Genomic DNA, 27,534 nt, shown 5'->3' with positions numbered 1-27,534 from the left:
CTATCACAAAACCCATGGTTTTGCAAAGGGACTCACATGGTTTTTTTGGCCCCACACTCAGTGGCCATCTATTTATTTATTTATTTATTTATGGATTTTATAAAGCGCACGGCTACCCCCAACGGGGGTGTCCCGGCGCTAAAATTATCTGCTGGAGGAGAAGAGCAATCTAAATAGAAGCGAATAGCCAAGTTTTCAGGCGTCTTCGGAACAGAGCTTCAGATGGGGCGAATCTAAGGTCGATCGGTAAGCTGTTCCAATGTTTGGCAGCTAGGACAGCAAATGCTCTGCCACCCATTCTTGAGCGACGGAATCTAGGCACAAGCATGAGACGCAGGTTGTTAGAACGAAGGTCTCTGACTGAGTGAGACAGTCTCAATCTCTTTCTTAAGTATTCTGGGCCAGAGCCGTTCAGAGCTCGATAGGCCAGAACAAGCGTTTTAAATTTGATACGGTTGGCTATTGGGAGCCAATGGAGTTCTTTGCGAAACGCAGAGATAGAGTGTCTGTATGGGATGTTGCCAATCAGTCTTGCCGCAGCATTCTGAACCACTTGCAGGCGTTCAATTTGATATAAAGGGGCCCCAGCATATAGACTGTTGGCATAATCCAGATGGGCAGTAATTAAGGCCTGAGTGACGGTTCTGCGAGCCTCCATTGGCAGAAATGGAAAGATCTTTCTCATCATTTTTAGTTTGCCAAAGCAAGTCGCAGTAACCTTGTTGATTTGAGGGCTACAGGAGAGGGTATCATCTTTTGTGAACCCAAGATTGCGGGCAGAATGGACCGGGACTGGAGGGGGGTTAAGTACCGTTGGCCACCAAAGTGGGGGTGGAATGGTCATTTTTTGATTAAAAAACAAGACCTCAGTCTTGTCGGTATTAAGCCGCAGGTGGTTCGAGGACATCCACAAACAGATTTCGCCAAGACAATGGCGGAAGCTGGAGAGGCTGGAGTCAGAGTGATCTCTAAATGAGAATATCAGCTGTGTGTCATCAGCATATGAGATCACTCTGACTCCGCATGCCTCCACTACCTTGGCTAGCGGGGCCAGGTAGACATTGAAAAACAAAGGACTCAGCGCTGAGCCTTGTGGGACTCCGCGTTCGAGAGGTTTGCATCCAGATTTAAAGGGTCTGAGAAGAACCCTCTGTGAGCGTTCCAAAAGAAAAGAACAGACCCATGCCAGGGCAGTGCCGCTCAGTCCAATCTGCTCCAGTCGGCCTAGAAAAATTTGGTGGGACACCGTATCGAAAGCGGCGGATAGGTCGAGAAGGACCAGCATGGCCTCCTCGCCCTTATCCACACATTCTCGTACAGTCTCCGAAACCTCTAGTAATGCGGTCTCCGTACTGAAACCAGCACGGAAGCCGGACTGGGAATCATGTAGCAGAGAGTTGGTCTCTAAGTACTCTGCAAGTTGTAGTTGGACTGCCTTCTCCAAAACCTTTGCGGGTTTCGGAAGAAGGGAAATGGGCCGATAGTTACTGAATTGCATGGGGTCAGCATCTGATTTCTTTAGGATGGGCACAAGAAGGGCCTCCTTCCACGCAGAGGGGAATTGGCCTAATCGTAAGGAGGCATTCCAGATGGTAGTGAGTGGCTCCAGCAATAGGGTAGACAGTTCACTCATGATTTTTGGGGGGACTGGGTCTAGCGGGGAGCCCGATTTGCACTGTAAAAATAATTTAAGTGCAAGGTCAGGAGTAAGATCCTTAAAAGAGTCTAGTGAAGGAGCAGTATCATGGGTGGTAGAGGCCAAGGGGAGGGGAGGGGCAGGTGGAGGAAAGGAGGATGCAATTTTTAAAAAAATTTCTTGAAAGAAATCAGATAGTCCGTTGCAAAGAGACTGGTTGGCTAAGTTGTTAGGAGTCATGGCAGGAGGTTTTACAAAATCTTTAACAATTTTAAACAGTGTCTTTGCTGAATTGTCTGCGGCTTTTATTTGGGAGGCAAAGAACTCTGTCATGGCAGATTTTTTTAATTTGATGAATTTCTTAAGGGCCATTCTGTAGATAGTTTTAGCCTCAGCATCATATGTCCGTCTCCAGCAGCGTTCTAATTTTTTGCAGTGACTTTTCTCTTTATGTAAAGCAGCTGAGAACCAGGGAGCAGAGGGGCGAGATCTTGCGGATGATACTGGTAGAAGTGGGGCAATTTCATCAACCGCAGCCGATAAGGTCGTATTGAATTTGGTGACGCAGTCGTCGATATTTACCACTTGAGACTCCAGAGGGCAACTAAATAACGGCTCTAAGGCAGTGCAGGTGATCTTGTGCCATTTTCTCCTGTAGTCTGTTCCCAATTCCACCGGGGTAGGTGCCTGAGGGAGTGGAATATCCACCCTGAGTAGGAGATGATCGGACCAAGTAAGGGGGAGGGAAGGATAAATAATGGTCCCTGGGAGGTTGGAAAAAATAAGGTCCAGTGTGTGGCCAGCGACGTGCGTTGGACCTTGGATTAGTTGCATCAGACTCAGGCTATGAAGGGCGTCGAGGAAACGAGTGGCTTGAATGCAGGTGGGATCATCTACATGGAGGTTGAAATCTCCTAATACAATAAAGTGCGGGTGCTTGAGGGATAAATCCGTGATAATGCTTACCAACTGAGATAATGCGGAGGGAGAAGCTTTAGGGGGATTGTAGACTAAGATGCCAGTTAGGTAAACTGCCGCTAGGTCAGCAATAGAAAAATACATAGCTTCAATCAGTCCAATGTTAGTAATTTTTTTAATGGTTATATTAAGGTGGGATTTGAACAAAATGGCAAGACCACCTCCCGTTTTTCCCTCTCGGTTAACACCCAAGAAGCGATAATCCGGGGGGGTGGCTAGATAGATATCCGGGTTAGAAGTATCTTTCGTCCATGATTCTGTAAGGAATAGAATGTCCCAACTGTAAGTGGTCAGAATCGACCAAATTTCATTGGCGTGACGAGGAAGGGATCTACAATTAATCAGTGCTAGTTTTAAAGTGCGAGCAGCCGGGGCGGGAGAGAGAGGTAAGGTACGTTCGCTCCAAGGGGGGAGAGATATGTGGCACTGAGGACAATTAAAGGCATGTCCGTCCAAGTTGTTAGGGGGGCAGCGAGCCGAAGTGGAACAAGAGCCCGCTCCTATTTGTAATAGCTGTTCCCTAGAACAACTTACGCAGGACTTGGTAGTTGCCTGAGCAGGGGGACTGGCCCTAGGCCCGTGCCAGGCGCGGACGGGCGCAGACGGGCTTGCCTTAGGGAACACTACCAAACCCAGACATCTTTAAAAACTAGACACCTGTGGGAGTTCATGGAGGTATGGCTTGTATGGACCCCCCAACGATTTCCTATCCAAAATCCCCTGCAAACCTCAAATTTAGTGGGGGCATTGGCATGCCAATTCTGGGCAGCCTCCACTCCTACATACAAAAATGCCAGTGTAATCCCTGGTGCCTGGGCTATTGACCCCAACTGCCTCCTGGAGGGGCAGAACGAATTTGGCATTTTTTGAGGGGGTGGAGGCATTGACATGCCCAATCTGGACAGCCCCCACCCCTGACCATTAAAAAAATATTGCATGGCCTGGTGGGTTTTCAGCCCGCCCATGGAGGCAGATACGGGGCTATTGCCCCCACCTGCCTCCCAGGGGCAGAAAGACTGTTCCAATTAGTTTTGGGGTAGGGGTATTGGCATACCCATTCTGTGCAGCCCCCACCCCTATGTAATAAAAAAAATCCCTGGTGCCTACTGGGCTTTCTGTCCCCCCCAGGAGGCAGATAAGGGGCTACTGCCCCATCTTCCTCTGGGGGGGCGTAGAATGACTGTGGCTTTTTTTTTGGGGGGGGGGGGCATTGACATGCCCATTCTGGACAGCCCCCACCCCTGACCATTAAAAAAATATTGCATGGCCTGGTGGGTTTTCAGCCCCGCCCATGGAGGCAGATACGGGCTATTGCCCCCACCTGCCTCCCAGGGGGCAGAAAGACTGTTCCAATTGATTTTGGGGTAGGGGTATTGGCATGCCCATTCTGTGCAGCCCCCACCCCTATGTAATAAAAAAAATTCCTGGTGCCTAGTGGGCTTTCTGTCCCCCCCAGGAGGCAGATAAGGGGCTACTGCCCCATCTTCCTCTGGGGGGGGCGTAGAATGACTGTGGCTTTTTTTTGGGGGGTGGGGGCATTGACATGCCTATTCTGGGCAGCCCCAACCTGAACTTTGAAGAAAAAAACATCCCTGGCGCCTAGTGGACTTTCTACCCCCTCCCGGGGCAAATTTTCACAGAGGCAAACGAACAGCATAACATATCCCCCAACTGTCAAGGACTTGGAGCGGAACATGCATCAATTATTACATAGGTCTTCCTGAGGCCTGGGCCGAAACATAATGCCAATGCAGTCTTTTTCCTTTCATTGTTTGCATCAACATGAAAACCCACCAGTTGAACTTCTGGATCAAGCCTGTTCCACCCTCCGTCAGCTAAGAATCTCCCACTTTTCCTCACTGTCTCTCTTTCCTCACTTTTCTCCAGGGTTGCTAATCTTCTCGAATTTGCATGGGCACCCTCTTGCCTGGTACACCAGTTTTTCTGCTCCCATACACTAATTCATGTCTTCCTCCCACTCCCGTATGATAGGTGTAGGAAAGTGTCCCTTTTTGCATGGTTGCCCCCCACTTTTTGCCTGATGTTTGATGCTTCTTGACTAAGTGTGCCCTGGGTACCTACTAATCAGGTACCCAGTGCCTATGTTCTTTCCCCAAAACTAAACCCTTGCTCCCACATTGGCACTCCGCTGGCCTACATATAAGTCCCAAATTAAAAGGTGCCTGGGGCTCCAAGGGCCTTGGAACCTGAGATAGTCTCACAGGGCTTAATCATATATTTTGCCACCCTCAGGAACTCCTCCGCCGATCCATACACCCTGCCACTGCAGTCTGTGTGCCAGGGGCAGAGCCTAAAACTACAGGTCGACATGACACAAATCGATGTGTGCCACACCCACCAAAACCCTGCCTCTAGTAGGCCTTACAGCCCTTAGGCAGGGTGCACTATACCACAAGTGAGGGCACAGTTGCATGAGCCCTCGGCCCCTACCGTACCTGTGCCATTTACAGGTGTTTGTAAGTGCAGTGAAGCCATTTTAGACCATGGGCTGGGAGTTTGGCACCCCGGACTCCACAGCTCCATGATGGCTTTAATGAAGACTGAGAAGTTTAGTACCAAACTTCTCAGCCCATGAAACCCACACTGATGCCATAGACTCATGAGGCTTGAGCCAGGAGCGGAACACAGCGTCTTTGCTCTTTTGCAATCTGCTCGTATTTTAATAGTATTTTAACCTGCTCGTGTTATATTAGAGGCTGTTGCTGGGGGGGGAGTCCGCAGTACTCTCTGTGATTGTTTGGAGCGGGACCACCATTTTGGGGTTAGTGTAGTTCAGCGGGCTAGTTTTCAACCCCTGACACTACATACGGACGTGGTAAGACGAATGCGCAGCGGACACACGCAGGGGGAAGGCAAGCCCATCTGCGTCCGTCCACACCGCCGCCAGATGCCAGACCTTCTGCTCAATCTACAGTTGCCCCGCGCAAGTATTCACACACTGTGCTTTTGTCTTTCGACACTAAATGCTCTACTTCTGCCTGGATTCCCCCACCTGGTTCCTTTAAGTGCAAGCAATGCCCCTTTCAACTCCAAATAGATATGTTAGGCTCACTCCCTCTGTATTTAGTTGAGTTTAAGTTTCTAAGCCTTAATTGCCGGTCGCTGGCTAGGTACCATGCTGAGGTCTTCGACTTACTAATAGATGAGTCTCCAGATGTATTATTCTTAATCTTGGTTGGCTCTTCCTCAAGGCGTTATCATGAACCAAGTTAACAGATCAGGTAATGGGGGGGTGCATTGCAGTAATTCACAAGGAGTTTTACCACTGCAGTTTATTAAAGGAGGACATCCATGACTGCAAAAGCGCCCTTTTCAAAATAACATTAAATCAAATCTCACTGTTACTGGTCTTCTTATTTATCAACCTCCAGGGCCATCTAAAGTGTTTAGGGAAGAACTGCTGAATAAAGTTATCTTCTTTGCCAGCAAAGCGGCAAATTTTACTATTTTAGATGACCTCAATTTACATCTTGAAAACAATGGCAAATCGGAGATCGACAGTTTCCTGGCAGATTTAGAGGCCTGTCAATTGGCTCAATGTGTCTCTAATAGCACACATGTAAAAGGCCACCTGTTGGACCCTATATTTTCAAACTTAAGTTCCTTAAAGGTTCTGTTGCCAATCCCTGTGGTCTGGACAGATCATTTTCTCATAACTTTTTCCCTGCAGTGGCAAGGAAAACCTACATTGAACTGCTCTTTACCAGTTTTAAAACATCCTTGGCACAAGTTATACATAAATCATTTCTTGATTTACTGTTAAGCCACAAGCCTCAGCTTCCACCTGATATTGATGATGCAAATACGCTTTTTCGGGATTGGCTGACTCAAGTTGTGGACAGTTGTATCCCTGCCAAATTGAGTGTTAAAAAAAGAGGGCAGTCTAATCCCTGGTTTAATGAATCGCTGATTAAAGCTAAAAAAGACTGCAAAGAACTTGAGTGCACTGGGAGGCACGCTTATGATGTTGAAGCAAAAAATAAAACCGAGCATCTATGAAGCTCTATCATAAACTGGCCCGGAGAGCCAGAGCAGAGTTTATGGCCGGTAACATCTCGACAAGCAATAAACCCTCTAAAACAATCTTCACCCTGCTCAAGGTTATGAAGAGTTCTGGGTTGAAGGTTGACTCACCTGTCATCTCAAATCACCAGTGTGACGACCTGGCCAGTTACTTTTTGAATAAGATGGAAAAGATATATAAGAGTTTTCCACCGGTCACTGGCATCACTGACCTTATGGAAAGGCATGGGGGTATTGGATCCACTGTGATCGGAGCACTTTCGTCTTTCCCCCTGCTGTCTCTCACTGAATCTGAGTTCCTCTGTCTGAAAATTAAATCAGGCTCCCCTGCCGACCCTTTGAAACCCATTCACTTTCGTCAGTTTCATACCCTAAACACACCAGTGAGTAGGGACTTGGTTAATCTATCTTTAACCACAGCGTCCATACCATCTGCGTCAAAGCGCACTAAAGTTATACCTCGCCTGAAGAAACCGTCACTAGATCCATCTGAGCTGGGTAATTACAAGTCCTATATCCCAGCTACCATTCCTGGCAAAGGCGGTAGAATCTCATGTAAATACTGTGATTACAGAGTTTATCGAGCTAAATGAAATCTTAGATCCCTCGCAAAACGGTTTCAGATCTCGCCACAGCACCGAATCTGCTTTGCTGGCAGTGATGGAAGAAATCTGTGGTAGCCGTGATGTCGGAGATTATTATCTATATAAGAATATCCATTAAATAATGTAATCCCCAATATCTCTGTTTTTGGATAGGCCAAAAGAGAGTCAAAGATCCCCCAGAGCCTTAAAAAGAGTATTCTCGAAATAGACAGTATTGATAATGCCAAAGTGTGAGCTGATCTCGGCTCCCAAGAGAGGAATTCTGGAAACAAAACACCTAACCCCCCATGGTTCGCATCCCAATACTTTTACTAGTCTGGACATAAACGTTGCTAGAAAGTAGATACGTAAATCCAGTCATGGTCACTGCAACTAACCCTAGATGTAGTGGGTGGAGTGTGGCTATGCAGAGCGCCACGGAGTTGAGACCAAGCTCCATGAAAGTCTGCGTAGCTCCGCTACGTCACCCGCCTCCCACCTCCCACCTGCCCTATTAACAATTGGTAAAAACTTTTTTAAAAAGAGTTAAAAGTAAATAAAAACGCCTTACCTTAGCTGCGCCGTCCCCGGACTGCCCTCTTCCTCTTCATCACGTTCTTGGTAAAAACAGCGCATCCGCGGGTGCCTGGGCATGTGCAGTTTTCACCAAGAACGTAATGAAGAGGAAGAGGGCAGCCTGGGGACGGAGCAGCTGAGGTAGCAGTTTTTATTTACTTTTAACTCTTTTTTAAAACGTTTTTACCAATTGTTAATAGGGCGGTGTGTGGCGGGGGCTAGCCAACTCTGCTCCGCCGCAGAGTGTGTGGAGATTTCCCTACTTCGTGTTCTCATCGGAACGCGGAGTAGGCAAATTTCCACACACTCTGCCGGCGGAGCGGAGTTCTCCGCACACGGTTAACTGTCACATATGTATGTTAACCTTAGGCTTTTTATACCCCCCAGATGATTTTTTGCCACATAGCCTCAGTCTGTGGAAAAAAACCTTTAGCTAAATGCAAAGGTATGCCCGCAAGAGGTATAGTTAGAAAGGGAGAATAATCGTCTTGATTAAGTTGCATGGAATGATTAGACCTATGTGAAAATAATGCCACTTAATCAATATTGCCTGCGTTCTACTATATAGTACGCCATCATTTGATTCCCTTACATCCTCCATTTTTACAGAGACTTCGATTCCCAGGTAGGTGCCCATTTGACTCATCACCTATTATCCCAAGAATGGACAATGCTGGTGAGGACTAGGGTCTTATCAAAGTTTAGTTTGTACCCAGAGAATGCCCCACACTCATTAGCCAATTTTTCAATAGCTGCCAGAGAATCCTCTGTGGCAGAGGTCATGATGATAATGTCGTCTGTATACACAAGCACTTTGAGCTCAAGTTGATGTATCCGCAGCAAAGCAATATTCCTCAAGGTCTTGAGGACTTGAATTTAAGGTTCAATTTAATGGGCAAAGAGCAAGGTGAAAGTGCACATCCCTTTACGGATGCCACGATTTATCTAAATTAGGTAGGTAGAAGACCCTGAACACAAAACCCTTGCCTTAAGATTCTGGTAAAGCTTTTGAACCAAAGCAATAAAACACGGCCCAAACCCTTGCACAGCCATACTGCCCTAAGAAAAGGCCTTGAGCCCCAGTCGAAGGTCTTTTCAGCGTCTAACATTATTGCTCCGCCCGGATATCCCTGAGCACAGCCTGCCTCAAGAGCAGTGATAACAATATTGACATGAGCGGTGTTATCCTGCCCTGGAACAAAACCATGTTGATTCTCATAAATAACTGTAGCAAGTCTTTTTGCTAAAATCTAAGTATAAGTCTTGGAATCAGAATTAATCAAAGAAATAGGCTGATATGAATCACTAAGAAAGGGATCTTTCCCTTTCTTAGGAAAGATGACAATGTTGGCCTCAGTCCATGACCCAAGAACCTCCCTAAGTAATTCAAAAGAGTTGAATAGATCATGGAGAACCGGCACTACAAGATGTGACAAACTAACAAAGAATTCCAATGGAAGTTGATCGGTGCCACAGGCCTTGCCTCGTGCCAGCTAGCCAACAGCGTCTTACACTTCGGATGGCGATTTTTGACCTTCTATCTTATGCTATTGTGTAGAAGACAGTTTCCAATGATGGTGGACCCGAAGAAACTGAAAGATCTGGTCCGTGGAAGGGACCAATTCTTTGTCATAAAACATCTGATAAAAGCTGTGGAACTCCTCTTGCATGAGGGCAGAATTGCTCACAATAGCCCCTTGAGAGTTCTTAATCCCAGCAATAGCAGATGCATTAGCGCTGTCCAGGACCCAGAAAGATAACACTCAGCCCATTTCTTCGATAAAGAATTGTGATCTGATATAACCCTAGGATTTAAGGAAGCTCTCTGCAAATATGGACACCCTGAACCCACAACTTGTACAAGTTGAGAAGGTTCAGGAAAGCCTTCAAACTGCTGTGGGAGCAGTCAAGACCCAGATCTCATGACAGGAAGTTCAGAAGACCATACTCTCATCAAGAGTCAAAGATATGGAGAATAGGTCTCGCTGGAATAACCTCAGGGTATTGGGGATCCCAGAGGGGTCAGAGGAATAATCCTGGATGCTATATAGTTTGGTTGTTTAGTTAAGCCTTTACTACACTGCGGGGCTGGGACATGGACAGCATAATTCAGAGAACCCATCGCTATCCATTTCGGCCTCCCGTGAGGCCAACCTGATATATATGGGTTACTTCCTCCTCCATTAGGAGATAAACAGGGCTGCTAGTCCAAGATCACCAGTGAAAGCGGCTGGCCTGGACTTTTTTGTTCAATCAGATTTCTCTCATGAGATGTAGTCCTGGCACTTCAAAAGCTTGGAGCTTTGGTTTTATTACAGGAGCCAGCAATCCTATGCATCCAATACGAGTATAAAAAATGTATGAATGTTTTGAACAGCCTGAGAGTGAGGAGCGCTTAACCAAGTTCGTGGGGGGGGATAAGGAGGTTAATGGATCTTCCTTTTTTTGTTGTCTTTTTCCTCATAGGTTTCTACAGAGTTGTTTACTCAGTCTCTTGGGTACTCCTTCCCTCTTTTCTTTTTTTATTTCTCTTTGCGAATGGAAGCGTTAGATCTGCAAGGGCCAGCAGGCACCTAGTTTTGATTTCATGAATGTTTCATGAGGGTTTTTCACTTATTAATTATGGGTCTGGGGAAAAAAACATGTGGGTCATTTTGGAGGGTGTCTTGAGTGGTATCTGCCCTGCCCCTTTAGTGCTTTTCCCCAAATTAATCCTTGGTCTGGGGTGCTACGGGGGGGCAGGAAGTTAATGTACTCATGTCTACTGCCCGTCCTAGTGATATTATTTTGGCCAGGAAGTGGTAAGCCCTTTTTCTGGGCCTTTCATGAAAGGAACACGTTGGGGGAAGGCTGGGGGTGGAGTGGGTGGTTTCGCCAGGGTTTGGGGTCACTTTGTCTTTATAATGATTTTGTATTGTAGCATGTTAAGGCAGGTTGCTGGACAAAAATTGAGGCCTCATGGTTGTGGACGATAAAGTTGGGACCAAGAATGATTCTGTGTTGTTGTTCTCTTTCACTGTGTGCTGGTTGTTTGATCAAGAATGTCAAGATTTAGCCAGGGGTGTGGTCCAGTGACCAGCGTCTTCATATTCTTTTGTGGAATATCAATGGAATGTAGGCACCTTATAAGCAAAAATTAATTAAAGAGGTGCTACACTATCTTCATCTACATTTAGGTGGCCTACAGGAAACTCAGCTCTTGAATAAATCGGCCTCTCTTCTGGATGATTTCTCATATCAAGTCCTATCCTCAGCAGGTTTCACTTCTTTCAGAGAGGGATTACCCTATTGGCTCGGTATAAGAGCTGGAAAACTCACCAACCACTGTACAGATGTGGGTAGACGATGGCTCATAGCAACAGTCAAGAGGGGCCAACTAAGCATTATGCCATGTGTGCTCTATGGGGCCCACACTGATGATCCTGTGGGCGTTAATAGTCTGATTTCTGAGCTACATCAATGGTCAGAACCATTGATTATTTGCGGGGACTTCAGCATCGTCCTTAACCCATGGATAGAATCCTCTTTTAGTAGTTGAGGGCTAAACTCTTCTTCAAGAACCTCCTATAGCTCAAAGGAAATGGCTAGGGTTGCTTTGTTGCAAGTAATGGAATCTTATGCTTTGGTGGATGTCTGATAATATTCTCTGATGACAAAACATTGGTTTACATATTTTTTCGCCTCTCGTAAATCTTTTTTTTGGATAGACATGTTCCTTCCTACCAAGCTCTTATGCCCCATCTTAGGGCCTGATTACGAGTTTGGCAGTGCGTCGCTGGTTCTGCCCTGCTGCCGCAGCGCCAAACCCATGGTCAGGTCGCCTGCCAGATAACGAGTATTTCTTGTGTTTGGCAGGCTATTATTTGACGTTCTCAAGGCAGTGCCTCAGAAAATGGGCACCACAATTGGAACGCCAAAAACAGTTCCTGCATGGTATGGCATGTAATGACCATGCCGTGCAGGATCTGGGCTGCATGCACACAGGGGGGCACATATAGTGCCCCCTGCATGCACCCCATGGCCCTGAGATACAAGGGGGCCTTATCGGTCCCCCTTTGTTTCCTTTCCACCACAGTTTTCATGGAGGAGGAACCACCATGAAAAATGTAGCAGAGAGGAAACTTGTAATATGTTTGGTGGGATCGCAGCAGTTCCTCTGCGGTCTGTGGACTGCCAGACTCTTAATAAGCCCCTTGGTATCTCCTTGTACCCTAGGGTTATATCAGATCACAATTCTTTTTCTCTTCTCTCTTTCGTCCATCCTGACAAATGGGGACATAAACAAATGTAAGCATGTCCATCATAGGAATTGAAGATATAAGTTGGTGAGCTTTGCTGTCATTCCTAAATGTGCTCCTTAGTGTACACCATTTGATGCCAATATTTTGATGGTCAGTGTTAGGAACTTCAAAGTTAGTGACACCCAGTTAGCCATTAGTGTTGCCATAATTTGTTATAGAAGGAAGATAATGAATTCTTCATCTAGTTAATTGGAAAAATGCCTGTATCCAGTGGTTGAGGAATGAAAATAGCATAGTAATCCATTTTGAAATTCTGTAAAAACACATCCTGACTTATTTAATGAAATGCTAAAATGGACATTTATGGCGCTTGTGTTGGAAGATTATGATTGGCTCACATTGTATTTGTAGAGTAACAAGGAACGTTGAAATTACTCATATAGCCAGTCAGTTATGATAAATCATCTGAATAAATGTACATCTAATCATATTGAAGTAATTTAGAGATTTTTCTTTAATATATTGCTTTTGTTTATGATGAATCAGTTGCATTTCATAGTTAATCAGAGTTTGTTTACTCACAACTGATGCGATATCACCAGTAATTAGAAAGAATACAGATGTGCTGCCCAAAAAAGAAGCTCTGTAGACTGGTCATACTAGGCCTCGTTGCCCGGCTTAGAGGATATGTTTTTCCACAAGAAAATCTTATATATATTTATTTTGAATTAAAATTGTCAATTCATGCTTGTTTTTTAATTTATGAAGAGCAAGCATATTGCCACCCTTCTGCATATGCATAGCAAAGATGTGAATGGCTATCCTGCTACAGGACTTTTCGCTCATCAAAGCATCTCATTATTTCTGTGTATCTCTAAATTGTTGTGGAAGCAGTTTACTTTGTGAATGTTTAGCTTAAAAATATTTCACCATTGCGGGGCACGGCATCCTGAATTGCATAATCTAAATTGGATGAGTTTCATTCAGATTTCAGCTTTGGAGGTGTCTCACACAAATAAAATGTAACAGAAATACATCCATGAAGGTTAAAGGAAACACACAAATGTATAAATTATCCAACAACCCCCCCCCCCACCCACTGACATCCCCTCTTACTTAACCAGTCTCCCTCGGCATTGTACAGGGTGACACTGAACATCGCAGTTCTGTTCCCCTGTGTAATTCTGTCTAGGAATGGCCCGACTGATAGCCCTATATACACAAAAAAGAGAGCCAGGCACAACCCAGTACAAGGCCCACCTTCAGTAACCGCCATCTCTGCCCTCCACAAATGATCCCTCTCCTATCACTAGACCACACTTCCCAAATCACTCAGCTCAAGTAAGAAGTGGCTACATAATCACTAAAGTAGTCTTTAAGACAGTGTGTGGAATAACAGACGAAATAGCGTTTACCCGGAATGCTATTGGCATCAGCAATCTTTAAAGATTCACTTGCTTTGAATAGAACTTAACATTAGAAGAGAATCCCATTCCACCTAGAGATGACACACCTATGTTGACCTTTGCACTTAATAGAAGTCCCTTCAACGGAGTTCTCACTGAAGCTACAAGTGGCAAAACATGCAGCGGGCACAGTGTTATCACTTTGCAGCCATTCCTGCAGTTCTGCAGCATTCAGAGGTTTCATCTCTCCCCTACACACTGGCATGTATCTGAACCCCCCATACAATTACTGTTATCCTTATGAATATTTAATGGAGCTTTCAGTATGTATTAGATTGAGAAGCCATTAAAGTCAGTTCAAATAGACCAATACGTCTATGGAGAAAGTGATCTGGTATTACTCCTGGTCGAATCTTTCTTTTGACCAATGAGATCCAGCAATCCACAGAGGTAGATTCAAGTATTTTGGTACATGCCTCGTATCATTCATAGAGATGCAAGAATGCTGGAAGGAAGGGTTTTGCGTATTTCTTTATAGTTTATTGGACCAATTTTTGTCAGCCTTTTACAAGACCCTACTCTGCAGAGTAGATTTGAGCAATTCAAATGCGGTGCTGAACAGTTTAAGAAACTTTAAAAGACAAATGTACTTTCTATGTCAGTAGGGCGATGCTATGTTGTTGGAGAAAGATGCCCACAACTGGAGAATTAGTAGGAATTTTAGTTTTAAAAAACAGGAGTTATATGTTTTCTACTTTTTTTCCTTCTGGATGTCATTGTACTTTAATGTGTGCTTGTGTGTGAGTGTGCATGCTTCTGTATTAATGTGAGTTTTTATTTTTTGCAAATTAATCCAGCTTATTTACATTTGCATTTTTTAACACTGGTAGATGAAAGAAACATGCTGCCTGAACAGCAAATGGTTAAAAAAGTGTTTCTAGAGCTGGCATTTATAGCATGGGGGGGGGGGGGAATCAATCTGTCGAAGGCACTTGTGTTGATGATTCTTGGCAAACCTGTTACATCCATTAGAGAATTCACATTGCCACCCATGGTAAAATACTGCCCTCCAATAATGGTAATATTTCTTGGCAACTTGTGGTCTACCTCCTAGTAACATTACAGCCCTGTGACAATAAATCCTGGCATGTTTTGGGCATCTGTGATAGTGTAAATCTCTGGCATAACGAGAGTCCTTGGAGAATGCTGGGTATTCTTGACAAATTGAGAAGTGCCATGGTCTGAATGATCTGCCATAGAAAATGAAACCAGTATGTGGCTGAGAGGGATTGGCTAAACGTGTTCTTTAGTATGTTCTTAAGTATTTCTACCTTATGTTTGTTAAGATGTCTATTCTGTAGATGATAAAGGTAGGACTATGAGTTTCCAGGATTTGCCATGTGGTCAGAGTATCCCAGAGGGTATGGATATTACCAGGACAAACAAGGCATTCCATTTGTCCACTTATGTGTGGTGTCACTAGGGACAGGAACGTTTTAAACGGCCAACATAAAGTTCAAGGCAAAACAGAAATCTTAGAAGCTTATTGTATCCAACACAAATATCTATCGTTTGGGGCACTGCTGCAGGTGATATGAAAATAACTATGTTGTTGAACAATCAAGCCAAATATTATGTTTCAGGTAGAAAGTACTGCAAGGTTACTGGAAAAAAAAGTTGTTTGAAAAATGTGTCCCAAGATAAGTGAACATGAATAGCACACAATGCAATCACCATTATGTAGTTATGTTTTAGTCACATGCTCCATTGAAAATGCTTTCTCAGATTGCACCAAGACCTTGGGCCCTGCAACAAATTGGACAAGATACTTTCCACCATGCCAAAATGTGTAGAGTTCTGCAAAGGGGAAAAAAGTTAGGAGGCGAGTTGAAAAACTTAAATATTCTAAATCTAATAAATGTCATTGTTAGCTGACCATTTGAGAGAACAGCTTGGACAATCCCTTACTCATACAAGAAGAATGTGTTTATTAACTGACTCTGGGGCATATTATCAAGGAGGACGTTAAAAATTATCGCCGGTTTAGCGGCAGAAAACTGCTGCTAAAGCACCGATAATGGGCTTGATAATATGCCCTTGAGAATTCCAATAGAAGTCCATGTTCTGGTGTGAACCTGGGCTTCTGTTGGAATTCTCCAGGGCATATTATCAAGCCCTTTATTACCGTTTTAGCAGCAGTTTTCTGCCGCTAAACCGGCGATAATTGTAACGCCGTCCTTGATAATATGCCCCAGTGTTTTTTCTAAAATTCCATATTCAACATAATCAAGCACTACTTTTTCTTTCCCTGGAGGCAACTAAATAGGATAATCCAATATTTTACTTACTATTGTCAATAAACATTTGTCTGTTTGAAATCAATATTTTCAAGTTTATTACCCCAAAGTAAATATGTAAAATAAAAAATACATCAAAGGTAACATTGAATATGGCCCACTAGCTTATAGATGGGTTCCTTTGACGTCATATACCAAAAAGGGTGGGGGGAAAGTGCTCTGCAAACATCCAAAAATAAGATTGTGCCTGAAATTGGATTGCCACTCCCAATTGGACTGGAAAACATGGTGTCTCTGTTTTGTCAAAAGTGCTGTCATTATTTACAAAATACAAAAAGAGGGTACTGGATTGTGAACAGTACAACAGTCAGATGTCTTAGGCACTTGTAAATGGTAATGTGGATATACACGTTGTGGAGATCTAGCAAGTAAAAATAAATATAATCTCTGTATCAATGGCAGAATAGTTGCAAGCTTACCTTGAAAAGTCTTGGTGATTACATAAATATGTTTACTCAGTGAAGGTGCAGAAAAGGGATGTGAAGGGAGTGTGGGATAATTTGGAAGAGTGAAAGAAAGGATGAGAGCCAGACTGCCTTGCAAATTGTGCATCGTAAATATTCATTCATGTAAAGAATTGATTGGTGACCTTTATTAGTCCTTGCAAAAACAGCATTTATTTGCCATTTATAAACCTTCAGAAACAGTCATTTCAAAACCCAGAGGCCAATAGGATTAGGATGCTGTAAAGAAGAGGTTGTACAGTTTTACTTTAGATGGGGGCCAAGGGCAAGGGATGAGATTGGCTTTTTAGACCATCCACCATTGCTAGAAGCCAACTGGATAAAATGTACTAGGAAAAAGAAAATACACAAAAACATGGTGGCCTTTGAAATACTGTCTCACTTACCCTTTCGCCAGAGTAAAGTATCAAGCTGTTATTCTTCCTCATCATTGCCTCTGTGGTGGGCCAGCGTGGCTGCTGAAGTGATAAAAAACCGCATGAGGAAAAATGTTCTCTAAGGCCCACTTCCATTATCTACACAACACCATGCCCATAAAGAAATACCCTCATCAAAGTGTTTAGCAGCGCCCACGTTTAAGAAGGTGATTTTATCTACTGGATGCAATCTCATAAATTGTATGACAAGCAAGTGCATGTAAATGTAGAAATATGGTTGTGGTTAAAACTGGCGAGCCAACAAATATCCAATGTGTATGAAGATCTATGCCTATTGAACTTATCTACACTTTATTTGTAGGTTGGGTGGGTGAGGGAGGAAGTGCCAGAGAATCGAATGGGGAAGCTAATAGAAGAGTGACGTCTAATCCAGCCATAAGGGGAAAGAAGAGGAAAGGGGAAAGAATTTGCCAGAAAAGAAGCATAGTGGAATAGTGAAGTGGGCTTAATGACAGCGCAACAAGTGGAGATACTAGATGATGGTCCAAATTTTAGAGGTATTATTGGTTAGTGAGAAATGCTAGGAACAGCTTTGTTTAGAGGCTGGTCAGGTTAGTTATAGATTGAGAGCAGGGTGTGAGAAATAACATTTATAGTGGATCCAATGTTAGAGAACAGGCATGGAGGGCAACTGAAACACCCAAATACCTGGCTCCTATTCCTCCATTAAAATACTTTTTAACTTACGCATACTCTTCCAGCAATATGATGTGGGATGCGCAGAATCAATGGAAAACTCCTCTGTCCCAGGCGGTGTCTAGAAAGGCATACAGGAAGCTGTAAAGAATCCAAAAAAGATTTCAGCAAAATTAAGGCCAACTCCAGCCTCCACTAATGAGGCTCACGTTCCTTCTTAGCCCACTACTTTGTATTTGAGGATATCAAACTATTAATATTGTCCTACCATTTTATAACAAAAACATGCTTGAATATATATGTATTATGTGTATATCATCAAGTTATACACACACAGACACATACATAAATGTATATAACATATATACATTTATATATAGATATATTTTGAAATATATGTATACATGTGGGTACAGAAGCTAGCCAACTATTCACTCAGTATGGCCCTTTCGTTTGGGTTGAGTATCCCTCTGTTCAAAATACATCTTTGGAAAACTCCCCTGGGAAATAATGAAGTCCACATAAACCTGTTTAGTTGTGCAGGTTTAGATGAGTCGAAGCTCAGTGAATCTCATGTCAGGTGTTTTCTTGCACCTGAATGTGTATTCAGAATGTGTGAAGCTGCAACAGTCACTAAAGTCTTCTGAATATGATAATCTAAGTGTTTCAAAAGACTACAGAATAGATACACATTGCATGGTGTGTGCATGTGTGTGCTTTCCCTAAGATGTCTCTAGCATTCCTCTAAGACCTTGGTAGTCCAGCAACATCTTATGAAGCTTGCAGGATTCCACAAGCTCCTTGAGTGACTGGGCCTAAATCAGCAGAGCTGGAGGAGGCTTCTTAGGTACCAAGGAATATTTATCATGCATTAAAAGTTACTCTGGCAGAGTAGTTCCATGTATTATGGCAGCTTTGGGTGCTAAGCTTCAATAATGCAATCTTGATTCTCGATCTTCCTACCAAACTAGTCCGTGACACATTTCTGGTCTGTCAATACCATGTCCTGGTCTTATCATCAAGGAGTACAAAGATTAAAATTAAGTCAGTAGATCATGGTAAGAGTGATGAAAGAGTTTGGTGGCTCTGGCAGAGGGCATCGAATTAACTGCAGATATTTCTGAAAATGTTGTATTCCAAATCTTGTATTATAAAAGGCATCATAATTCTTTTAGACTTGTTTGTGAAATATATGTAAAGGACACCATATTTCTACTTGTGAATGACATTAAGATGGGTGCTGCCATTAAATATGCATTTACAAAGCCAGGGAAAGTCCTATTTACTTTTGCACAGTTGAAGTTTGTACAAGCCATCAGTCTGGGTCTACTTCATTAGGAGAAAGTTTGCTTTCTGGTGGTGATGAGATAAACAGTTTCAACGGTTTGCTTGGAATTTATAATTCATCTAGAAGATTGCGGTGTCTTTTATATTGAGAGTGTGAATGGCGAGTTCCGCTGGTAATGTTAGAATCAAAAACGAAAGAAACAGCAGTGATTCACATACAATCTTCCTTATTCATTTTGGCTATGTGTATATGGTAGTATTGCATAAACTACGCTGTCTTGAGAAATGTACTTTGTAAATAGTCATCTATTTAAAGAATCCATTAGAAACCTTTATTAACCTTGATGAAACAGCATTCATTTGAAGTTAACAAACTTCAGTAGGCAGTAAGATAAGACAATGTATGATAGAGCAGATTGTGTAGTTAGTTATACAGAGAGACAGGTGGCAAGAAACAACTGGTTTTGTCGACTACACATTCATAGAAACCAAAAGATTAAATGTTCTGAGGCACAGGAAATGCTCAAACACATGGTGAAGGAAATGCTCAAACACATGGTGGACTTTCGTGCCCCGTCTTACCCTTTTGCCAGAATGAGGTAGGAGGCTTCGGCTCTCGCTCATTATTGTGTCTGCCTGGAACTTCTGTGGCTGCTGTAAAGATAAAAATTGCATTAGGCAAAACATACTTTAAGGTCCATTTTCACTTTCCACATCAAACTCCCCTTCCATGACCACAATGAAAGACTCTCATCAAACTTTTCAGTGGCACCCAAGTATATGTAGGAACATTGATCACACAGAGTTTGTTGCCAGCAACCTAGTTTCTAGTAAATCATGTGAAGTAGGAGATGACAATATTATTAAGCTGTAAGAGTATCTTTAGCCATGGCACCCTTAAGGGTTTAAAGGTTTTAAAGATCTCCAGTGTCAGAGCAGTGTATTTGGCTAGTTTGCCTATAGACATTCCATGAGTATAAATAGACTGCATGAAGTATTTTTCTGGCAGACAAATAATGCAAGCAAATATGTTTAAAGAGAAATAACAGCAAGGATGCATGTTCACCTTGTTAGGATGTAAGGGAGTGGACACGTTCATAGCCAATGGAAAGAGGTGGTTTCTAGTAAAATATACTAATTCAAAACAACAAACGTAAACTGATAAGTTTAATGAAAGTTACATAATTTTGGAGAGAAAGGTGAGGATTATTGTTACATGTGCAAGTGATGTTTTCCTAAACATCAGCCTGCCTATGCAGTGTGTGCTATTTATTGGTACTACACTGATACATGCTTATTATTTTTTGTAATTGCACTCTGATCTCACTGCCCATAGGCATGTGTTCCCTAATGATGAAGAGTGTCCTAAGAGTTCTCATCTAGAGCTGATTGTAAGGTATTATCCACTATTGCAAAATGTGTTATGATTAGTTAATACCATCTGCTCAGAGCATAACCCATTAATTGACTACCATGTATGTGAGGGGATAAGACAAGAACAACAGGCAATTAGGAACTTTTACTACTGAGCATGTGGAGAATACATCTACTAGCACCCCTATAGGAAGGCCAAAAAGCTGATTGCACCTGCTGGCTTCTAGTCCTTCACTGAACCTGGAACACAGGCAAATAAGAATACTTAGTGTGATCATTCTACTGCCTTGGACTTGCTGAGCCAGTTTCAATATTCCAGAGAACATTTTAATAATTATATTAATCAAAAAATGTCCATCCACTGGAACAATAGCTGAAGATGAAAATCTTGAGAATTTAATACCACGCACAGAAAATGTATTTTTGGTATTGTTTATTTCTAAGAATGCTCTTTCACTGACTATACTAACAAATAAAAACAACAAAAATTCATACATGGTCACAAAAATCTTTATTTCGATGTTCCTCAAATTAGCTAGACATAGATTCCCTTCAAATGTGTTGCCATGAACAACAGGCATTCAATCCATACGGCCTCTCAGCATCAATCAATCAGTAGGTTTGTATAAACCTTCTTGTCACGCATGAGGTTATACAGGCGATGGCAGGGTTCAGTTGATTAGCCAAATAGTCAGGTTTTCAGGACTTTCAGAACTCTGGAAGAAGTAGGGAAGTCCGGAGGTAAGGGGGTAGCTCCTTCCATGTCTTTGTTGCTAGGTAGGAGAAGGCGCGACCTCTGCATCTGCTAAGTCAGATGCAGGGTGAAAGTTAGAGACGGAAGTGGAGCGGAGATGTATGGTGGGCGATGTAAGTACAGTTGATGGTTCAAGTAGGTGGGTCTGCAGTTGTGTAGGGCCTTGTATGCGTCGGCCAGGAGCTTGATACCTAGCATCTTTTATGTACAGGGAGCCAGTTCATTTCCCTGAGGTAGGGGGAGATGTGGGTTTGTCTAGGGAGTTCTAGGGCGAGTCTGACTGCTGTGTTCTGTATGGTCTGTAGTTGATTCGTATTGTGGTCATTGAGGGTCTGAGTGAAGAGGGCCACCATGATGCATCCGAGGGGGAGCTTTTGTTTCTGAAGATCAGTACTCCTGTCTTGTCTGTGTTGAGCTTCAGGCAGTTGTCCTTCATAAAGTTAGCAACGTCTGTACTGCAGTTGTGGAAGTTGTTCTTGGTGTTGGTGGTGTCTTCATAGAGAGAGAGGATGAGTTTTGTGACATCGGCGTAGGATATAAGGCCAGTCCATGGCTTTTGATGATGCTGGACAGAGGTAACATATAAGTGTTAAAGAGGTTGGGGATGAGCGAGGAGCCTAAGGGCACTCCACAGATGATTTCCTTTGGTTCAAAGGTGAAGGGTAGAATTATATTTTGCATTCTTCTGGTGAGGAGAGGCCATCCATCCAAGAGCAGCTCCTTGGATGCCCCTGTTGGGCAGCCATGTGATGAGTGTGTGGTGGGAGCCATATCATAGCCTTCTAGAGGTCTATGAGGATCAGAGTCACAGTCTCTCCTCAGTCGAGTAGGGATTGGATGTCGTAGGTAGCCGCCATGAGGGCTATCTTGGTGTTGTGGTTGCTGCGGAATCCAGACTGAGAGCAATCCAGTAGGAAGTTCGGTTCCAGATGTGAGGAGAATTGTTGGTTGACAACTTTTTCTATTACTTTGACTGGGAATGAGAGCAGAGAGATCGGTTGAATACACTGGTCTCTGCTAATGGTTTCTTTAGTAGGAGGTTGACTTTTGCGTGTTTCCAGTGTTTTTGGAGAAGGTGGCTGTGGCTATTGATGTGTTAAACAAGGCAATGAAAAGGTGGCTGATTTCATTACAAGACCGGAGGCTACCATTATGCAATAACCTTTTATTGCTGCCCCAACATTCAGCTCTTTAAAGAACAATAATACATTATAAAGCAATAGAATGTCCAAACAATATGTATGTCCAGAGTCATCATCCTCTTTTATTCGTTGCTTCATTACAGATAAGTACTTCTGCTATTTGCTTGTCTGTTGCTACTTATTGATTGCTGTTAAAGATCATATCTAGTCTTTAGTCATAGTTTAGGACTGCCCTTCCAATTAATAGCTGGGCCTGATAAGTTTTTAGGGAATTGAGTTTAACCTTTGTTAATATTGTGTCAATGCTACTGCTTGACTTGTGTCAATACCTGCTTGAAAGACCGCTAGTCATTTGGCTGAGTATATTTGTGTAACACGAGGGTCCAGCCTGCAACATCCAGCCTCTTGGTCCCTTATCGGCTTCTTCGCCAGTAGTCAAACTGCTTCTATTTCAGTGGCAGCTTTCAAGCCGTAACACCACTTGCTCCTCAGTGCGATCATGGACCCACAGCAATCTCACACCTCCTCTTTCCACTACTTTGGGAAGGGGGCGAATGCGGAAGCTTTGGGTTTGTGATCGGGCAAGTATTTGAATATCAAAGATGACTAGAAATCCTCAATTGGAGATTTCTGGCAGGTTGCCTGGCAGAGTTGGTGGAGGCCAAGTGCAACCCTTACAACTAAGATCCAAGCTATTCTGGACTGGGAGGGTCCAACAACATAGAATCAAGTCAAGGCATTCCTTGGTTTCACTGTGTATTATAGGAGGTTTGTGAAGGGGGTATGGATCCATTATGACACCCTCACAGAACTCACATCCAAGAAAATGCCCAAGAAAGTAAATTCACCAGTTAGTTGTCAAACGGCTTTTGACACCATGAAAGAGGCAATGTGCTCAGCACCCATTCTCAAAACTCCAGTCTACACCAAGCTTTTAATGTGCAGACTGATGCCTCTGAGCTAGGGATAGGAGCGGTCCTATCTGAGAGCAATGATGATGGCCAAGACCAGCCTGTTGCTTTGATAAGTAGGAGGTTACTCATTTGTTACGGAAAGCCGTTTAGGAAGTTGTCAGGTTGTCCCGTCACAGCCCAAAGGTTTTGGACTCCATTACCCATTAGGCAGTGTGATGCGCAGAGATACGTCCTGAGGTATATTCGACGTCAAGGCGGCATTAAAGGAAGTACGGGTAAACAAGCGATGCCGATTATTCTTCTTGGATCCAGTTGTGACGCTGGTTGCCGGTTCCCATTCTTGGACTCGTTATGGTGTGTAAGGGTGCCTTAGCACCGGCTTTCATTTACGAACTGTTCTTGGTGAGTTTTGCTATTTAAAACATTTCACACGCGGCCGTGATGGAAACGGCTTGGGTGAATTTACTAGCATATTAAACAGTAACGTGTAACCAAAAGGGTTGTGGGTTCAAAAGGGCAGCGCTACTACAACCCACAATGGAACCAGTTTGGATGTATTCATTTTGTGCCACTACCATAAACGTGCAACGTAACGGCATTTCTGAGTTCTAGTGTGCTGTGTATTGTTTGTTGTTTAAACAGCCGTGACAGAAACGGCACAACTCTTGGATTGTAGTGTGTTCATAATCCACAGTGAAAACAGCTGTAAGTGTGTACTTGGTATTTTGGAGGATGCACTAGTAGCAGAAGCCGGGTTTACAGATGGCAATTGTATAGTGCTACATTGGAATGGTATGACAAAGCCGTGTTGAGAAACGGTGGATAAAAACAGTAAATATTGCATTGGTTCTTATTAACCAGCAAATTCCCATATACTGGGTTGTGTGTTATTTGGAATCCTTGTTTGCTTTTGATTCTTTGTCTTTACTATTATGTTTTGAGTAACAGGGGGCATTTGAAGTACGTAGTGAGAAGCTCCCCTGTGAAGTGCAATACCCTGATTGTAAGGGTGGGTACACGGATAAAAGATCACTCCTCTTTATTCCTGGACACACACTACATGCTGATGTACTGTTTAGTCTTTTTTGTATATTCATGTTCCTCTATGTCTTAAAAGGCGAACATGGAAAAGATAGAGCCATATGCATTTCATGATTATAATGAAGACCAGGTTCTGTTGTTTTCTCTTACAGGTAATAGAGAGTGTAACGCATTACCTATACCAGTTTGAAAGGGATAAAATTGTGTTTAGCTAATGTTATCTAATTGTTTGCTTTCTTTCATTGGTCTCCCTCCCTGCTGTCCCCATCCTTTCCTTCCCTCACTTGATCAGATCAACATTCTGTGCTGTAAGAGCTTCCAGAATTTAGAAGTTCAAGAGGTTGAATGCCTTTTTTGCAACAAACCAACTCCGAGGTATCAAACGATCTACGTGTGAAGCTTTCAGAGCTGACATCATTTAGGGAGCAGCTTTGGAGTGCCATTGAGAGGGAGGCATTTGGTTTTGTACCTGAAGAAGATGAGACAATACCTGTTTGATGCTCACTTCACAGTTCAAACTGACCACAGACCTCTCAAACGGCTAATGCAAATGAAAGGTGAGAATGCCAAACTTTTGAGGTGATCCGTCTTCCTACAGGGAACAGACTTTACAGGGGGGTGGCGCTTGCCTGGCCCAAAGATGGCTGCTTGCTAAGTGAGCTCCGCTAACCGCCACATCGATCCTTCAGCTATTAGCTATAATTATCCTGGTTACTCGCTCGAGATCCTGAGCGTGCTGTGCCCTATCGAAACGGAGGCTGTAGGAATGGAGTAATTCGGCACGGCCGGGCTGCAGTTCTCGGACCAGACGCTGCTTCCCCTGAGCCGCATGACGCAGCTGCTGAAGAGGACGACGATTCCTGCTGAGGCGGGGGCGAGCGTTCACCCGGCCCTCGCGACCATCGAGGTGTGGAGATGGCTGGCCCCCTGGTTGGTGGCAATCCTTCTGCGGAGTGAGTGGTGACTCTGCCGGCGACCGGGCTGCTGAGCTCTGTGGCGTGTTTGGTGAGACGGAGGTCAAGGCCAAGCTGCGGCGATGATCTTTGACGTGCGGCCTAACTGGCACCGACCTGGCGTGCAAGCCTGCTGGCAGACTACCTCCGGAGTGGATTCTTTGGCATTAGGCGAGTGCAGGGGGCCTGGATTCGTTGTGAACATTACACCATTTGCCTCATCACCTGGCGGGAGCGGCCCTATATCCCATTATGGGACTGCTACTGTATTGGGGATGTACGTCAGTACAACGCGATCTTTTAGATCGCAGTACTTTGCAACGCTGCCATTAGAACGCAAGTCGTTACAACGACTTGCGTTGGTGTGCGCGGATTGAGGATTATTATAATTTTATATTCCAACACCAGCCCACGTAACTGTAGGGATGGTGTTGGAATATAAAATTACAATAATCCTTATCCAACAGCGCCATCCAGCGCAAGTCGTAGTAACGACTTGCGTTGTAATGGCATTGTTGTAAAGGTACTGCAGTGTAAACACCGCATTGTAAACAATGTTTCCCGTATTGGGTCCTGGTAGCTGTGCATGGACAAGCAGTGCCACATTGCATGGCAACAAAGCGGGGGCCACACTCCAAGAGGGGCATGGTGGATCTGAGCCTTCCTTCATGGTGAACTATTAAGCTGCCTAGTGTGAAACCCTCATGGGACATAAGCCGCCCCCGGGAGCCCCTCCTCGACCTGTAAAAGCGAAGTTACTTAACTTCAGAGGCCGGGATGCGGCGCTGAGGAGGGCAAAAGAACTGGGAGATTTGCAACATGAGTGCTCTTCTCTCTCTTTATTCCCGGACTTTACTATAAGAGTCCAGGAGGCCAGGAAGCAATTTGCGCCTCTGAAACGCAAGCTGCGAGAGCAAAAAGTAGAATGCGCGATGCTGTATCTGACGCGGCTGCGAGTGATGTTCGATGGTAAAGCAAGGATATTTCTGACCCCCAGTCCCTGCAAAAATCCCTCAAAGATTGGGACTTGAACGGAAAGCGCAGGAAAGACAAGATGGCAGATGATCGGGCTGATGGAGCGGATGGAGGACTTGATAAAAATGACTGATGAGAAACACTGCACGGCAGACTTTTATGATGATTTTCCCCGTGAGTAGATAATCTGTGCAGTATTGGGGTGATTGGACCTTTAGCTTTCAGGGAGTGCCACCTTACTGTGAAATATAACTTTATGCCGAAATGTATGATTCTGCTGACGCTTACTCGCATAGGCCAGGCTTAATGGTACGGGAAGTCAGCATCATGTTGAGTGAGAGATGCTATCCATCAATAGTTGTTTCCGAGGCTCCCTGAGAGACTTAGTACCTCCAGTGGAAGTCTCTTATTATTTGGAAAGTGGGTGTGTGGCATTGGGACCCCACAGAAGGGATGGCGGTAACATCTGCCCCAATGCGTTTTACTCTCAACCGTCACAAGTTAAATAGTGCTTATTACTAAACAATTGTAGTTTTCTTGCTATATGTACTAGTAATTGCTAGTGAGGGGGAAGAGAGCAGCTTATGCCTAATTGGGGTTAGCATGGGATGGTACATTTGTTACAGTTCACATGGTCACACTGGGCGTGAATGATTAAGGCAACACATTTGTTATAGCAGCTAGGATTGTCAGAACATGTGAAAGTGAAGAATGACGCACAGTGAACATGAGGAGGGATATAGACGAAGCCTGCGATTAATGACATGGAACATGAGGGGCTTAAATGACCATAGAAAATTGTGTAAAATTCTGGCGTACTTGAACAGAAAGGAGGTAGACATTGAGCTGCTGCAAGAGACGCATCTTGCCCCTAATAGCGCTATGCTCGCGAGGTGTAACCTAGCAGGGCCATTCCATGCAAGCGGCTTCACCTCACACTCCAGGGGTGTAATTACCTTGGTTAATCCCAAGTCAGGCATACAACTTGAAGAATGCAAGACTGATCCTGCTGGTTGATTTGTAACCTCAAGATGTCATGGTAGGAAGGCTGACTTTCAAATTCTAAATACATACAGGCCTGACTATGATGACCCTCAGTTCTACCATTCACTGTAAACATACATTAGGGGCTGTCACCCATTGCCACTAATTTGGGGTGGGGATCTTAACTGCGTGTGAGATCCGGCGCTTGATCGATTGAAGAGACCCTCAGATTTTAGAACCATTGAAAATAATGTTGGAAGAGTACCACGGGGTAGCTGACAGAGAAATCAAGCAAATGGGGAAGTACACATTGGCCAGATCTTATGGTGAGGGAGACAGGCCGGGCTCAGTGCTGGCGGCGATTGCCCGCTGACGGTATGAATCTGGAGTCACCCAAGAATTGTTAGATGAGAAGGGAACTGCCCTGAAAGAGCAGGCGGAAATAGTAAATAGATTTGGCCAATATTATCAGAACCTGTATAGTTCCAAAGTTACCCCAGACAAAGAAAATATAGTGAACTACCTGAAATACATACAAGTACCCTGGCTGATGGATAGCCACGGAGAGTATCTCATGAGACCTCTAGATGCTGTTGAGATCCGTATGGCACTCAACTCCATGCGGGATGGAAGTGCACTTGGCCAAGATGGGCTCACTGTGGCCTTTTATAAGGCCCATACTTGATCACTCTACCAGGAGATGGAAGAACATGCCATAATTTATTTATTTAATTTATTTAATGGTTTTTGT

General features: G+C 43.9%; 1 protein-coding gene across 1 annotated transcript in view; it reads right to left on the bottom strand.

Annotated features, from left to right (window-relative positions):
* Positions 1-27,534, bottom strand: part of LOC147708715 (uncharacterized) — a 251,516-nt gene that overhangs the window by 15,731 nt on the left and 208,251 nt on the right. Inside the window, exons 16-18 of the mRNA XM_086925765.1 lie at positions 19,229-19,300; positions 17,411-17,500; positions 16,673-16,744 (exon numbers count right to left, since the gene is read on the bottom strand). Of these exons, the coding sequence (XP_086781891.1) occupies positions 16,673-16,744; positions 17,411-17,500; positions 19,229-19,300 (234 nt within the window). The remainder of the gene's footprint in view (positions 1-16,672; positions 16,745-17,410; positions 17,501-19,228; positions 19,301-27,534) is intronic.

The sequence above is a fragment of the Lissotriton vulgaris genome, chromosome 6, assembly GCF_964263255.1.
Source record: "Lissotriton vulgaris chromosome 6, aLisVul1.2, whole genome shotgun sequence".
In the NCBI taxonomy this organism is placed as follows: Eukaryota; Metazoa; Chordata; class Amphibia; order Caudata; family Salamandridae; genus Lissotriton; species Lissotriton vulgaris.
Note: the sequence above shows the minus strand (reverse complement) of the source record. Positions and strands in the feature narration are given on the sequence as shown.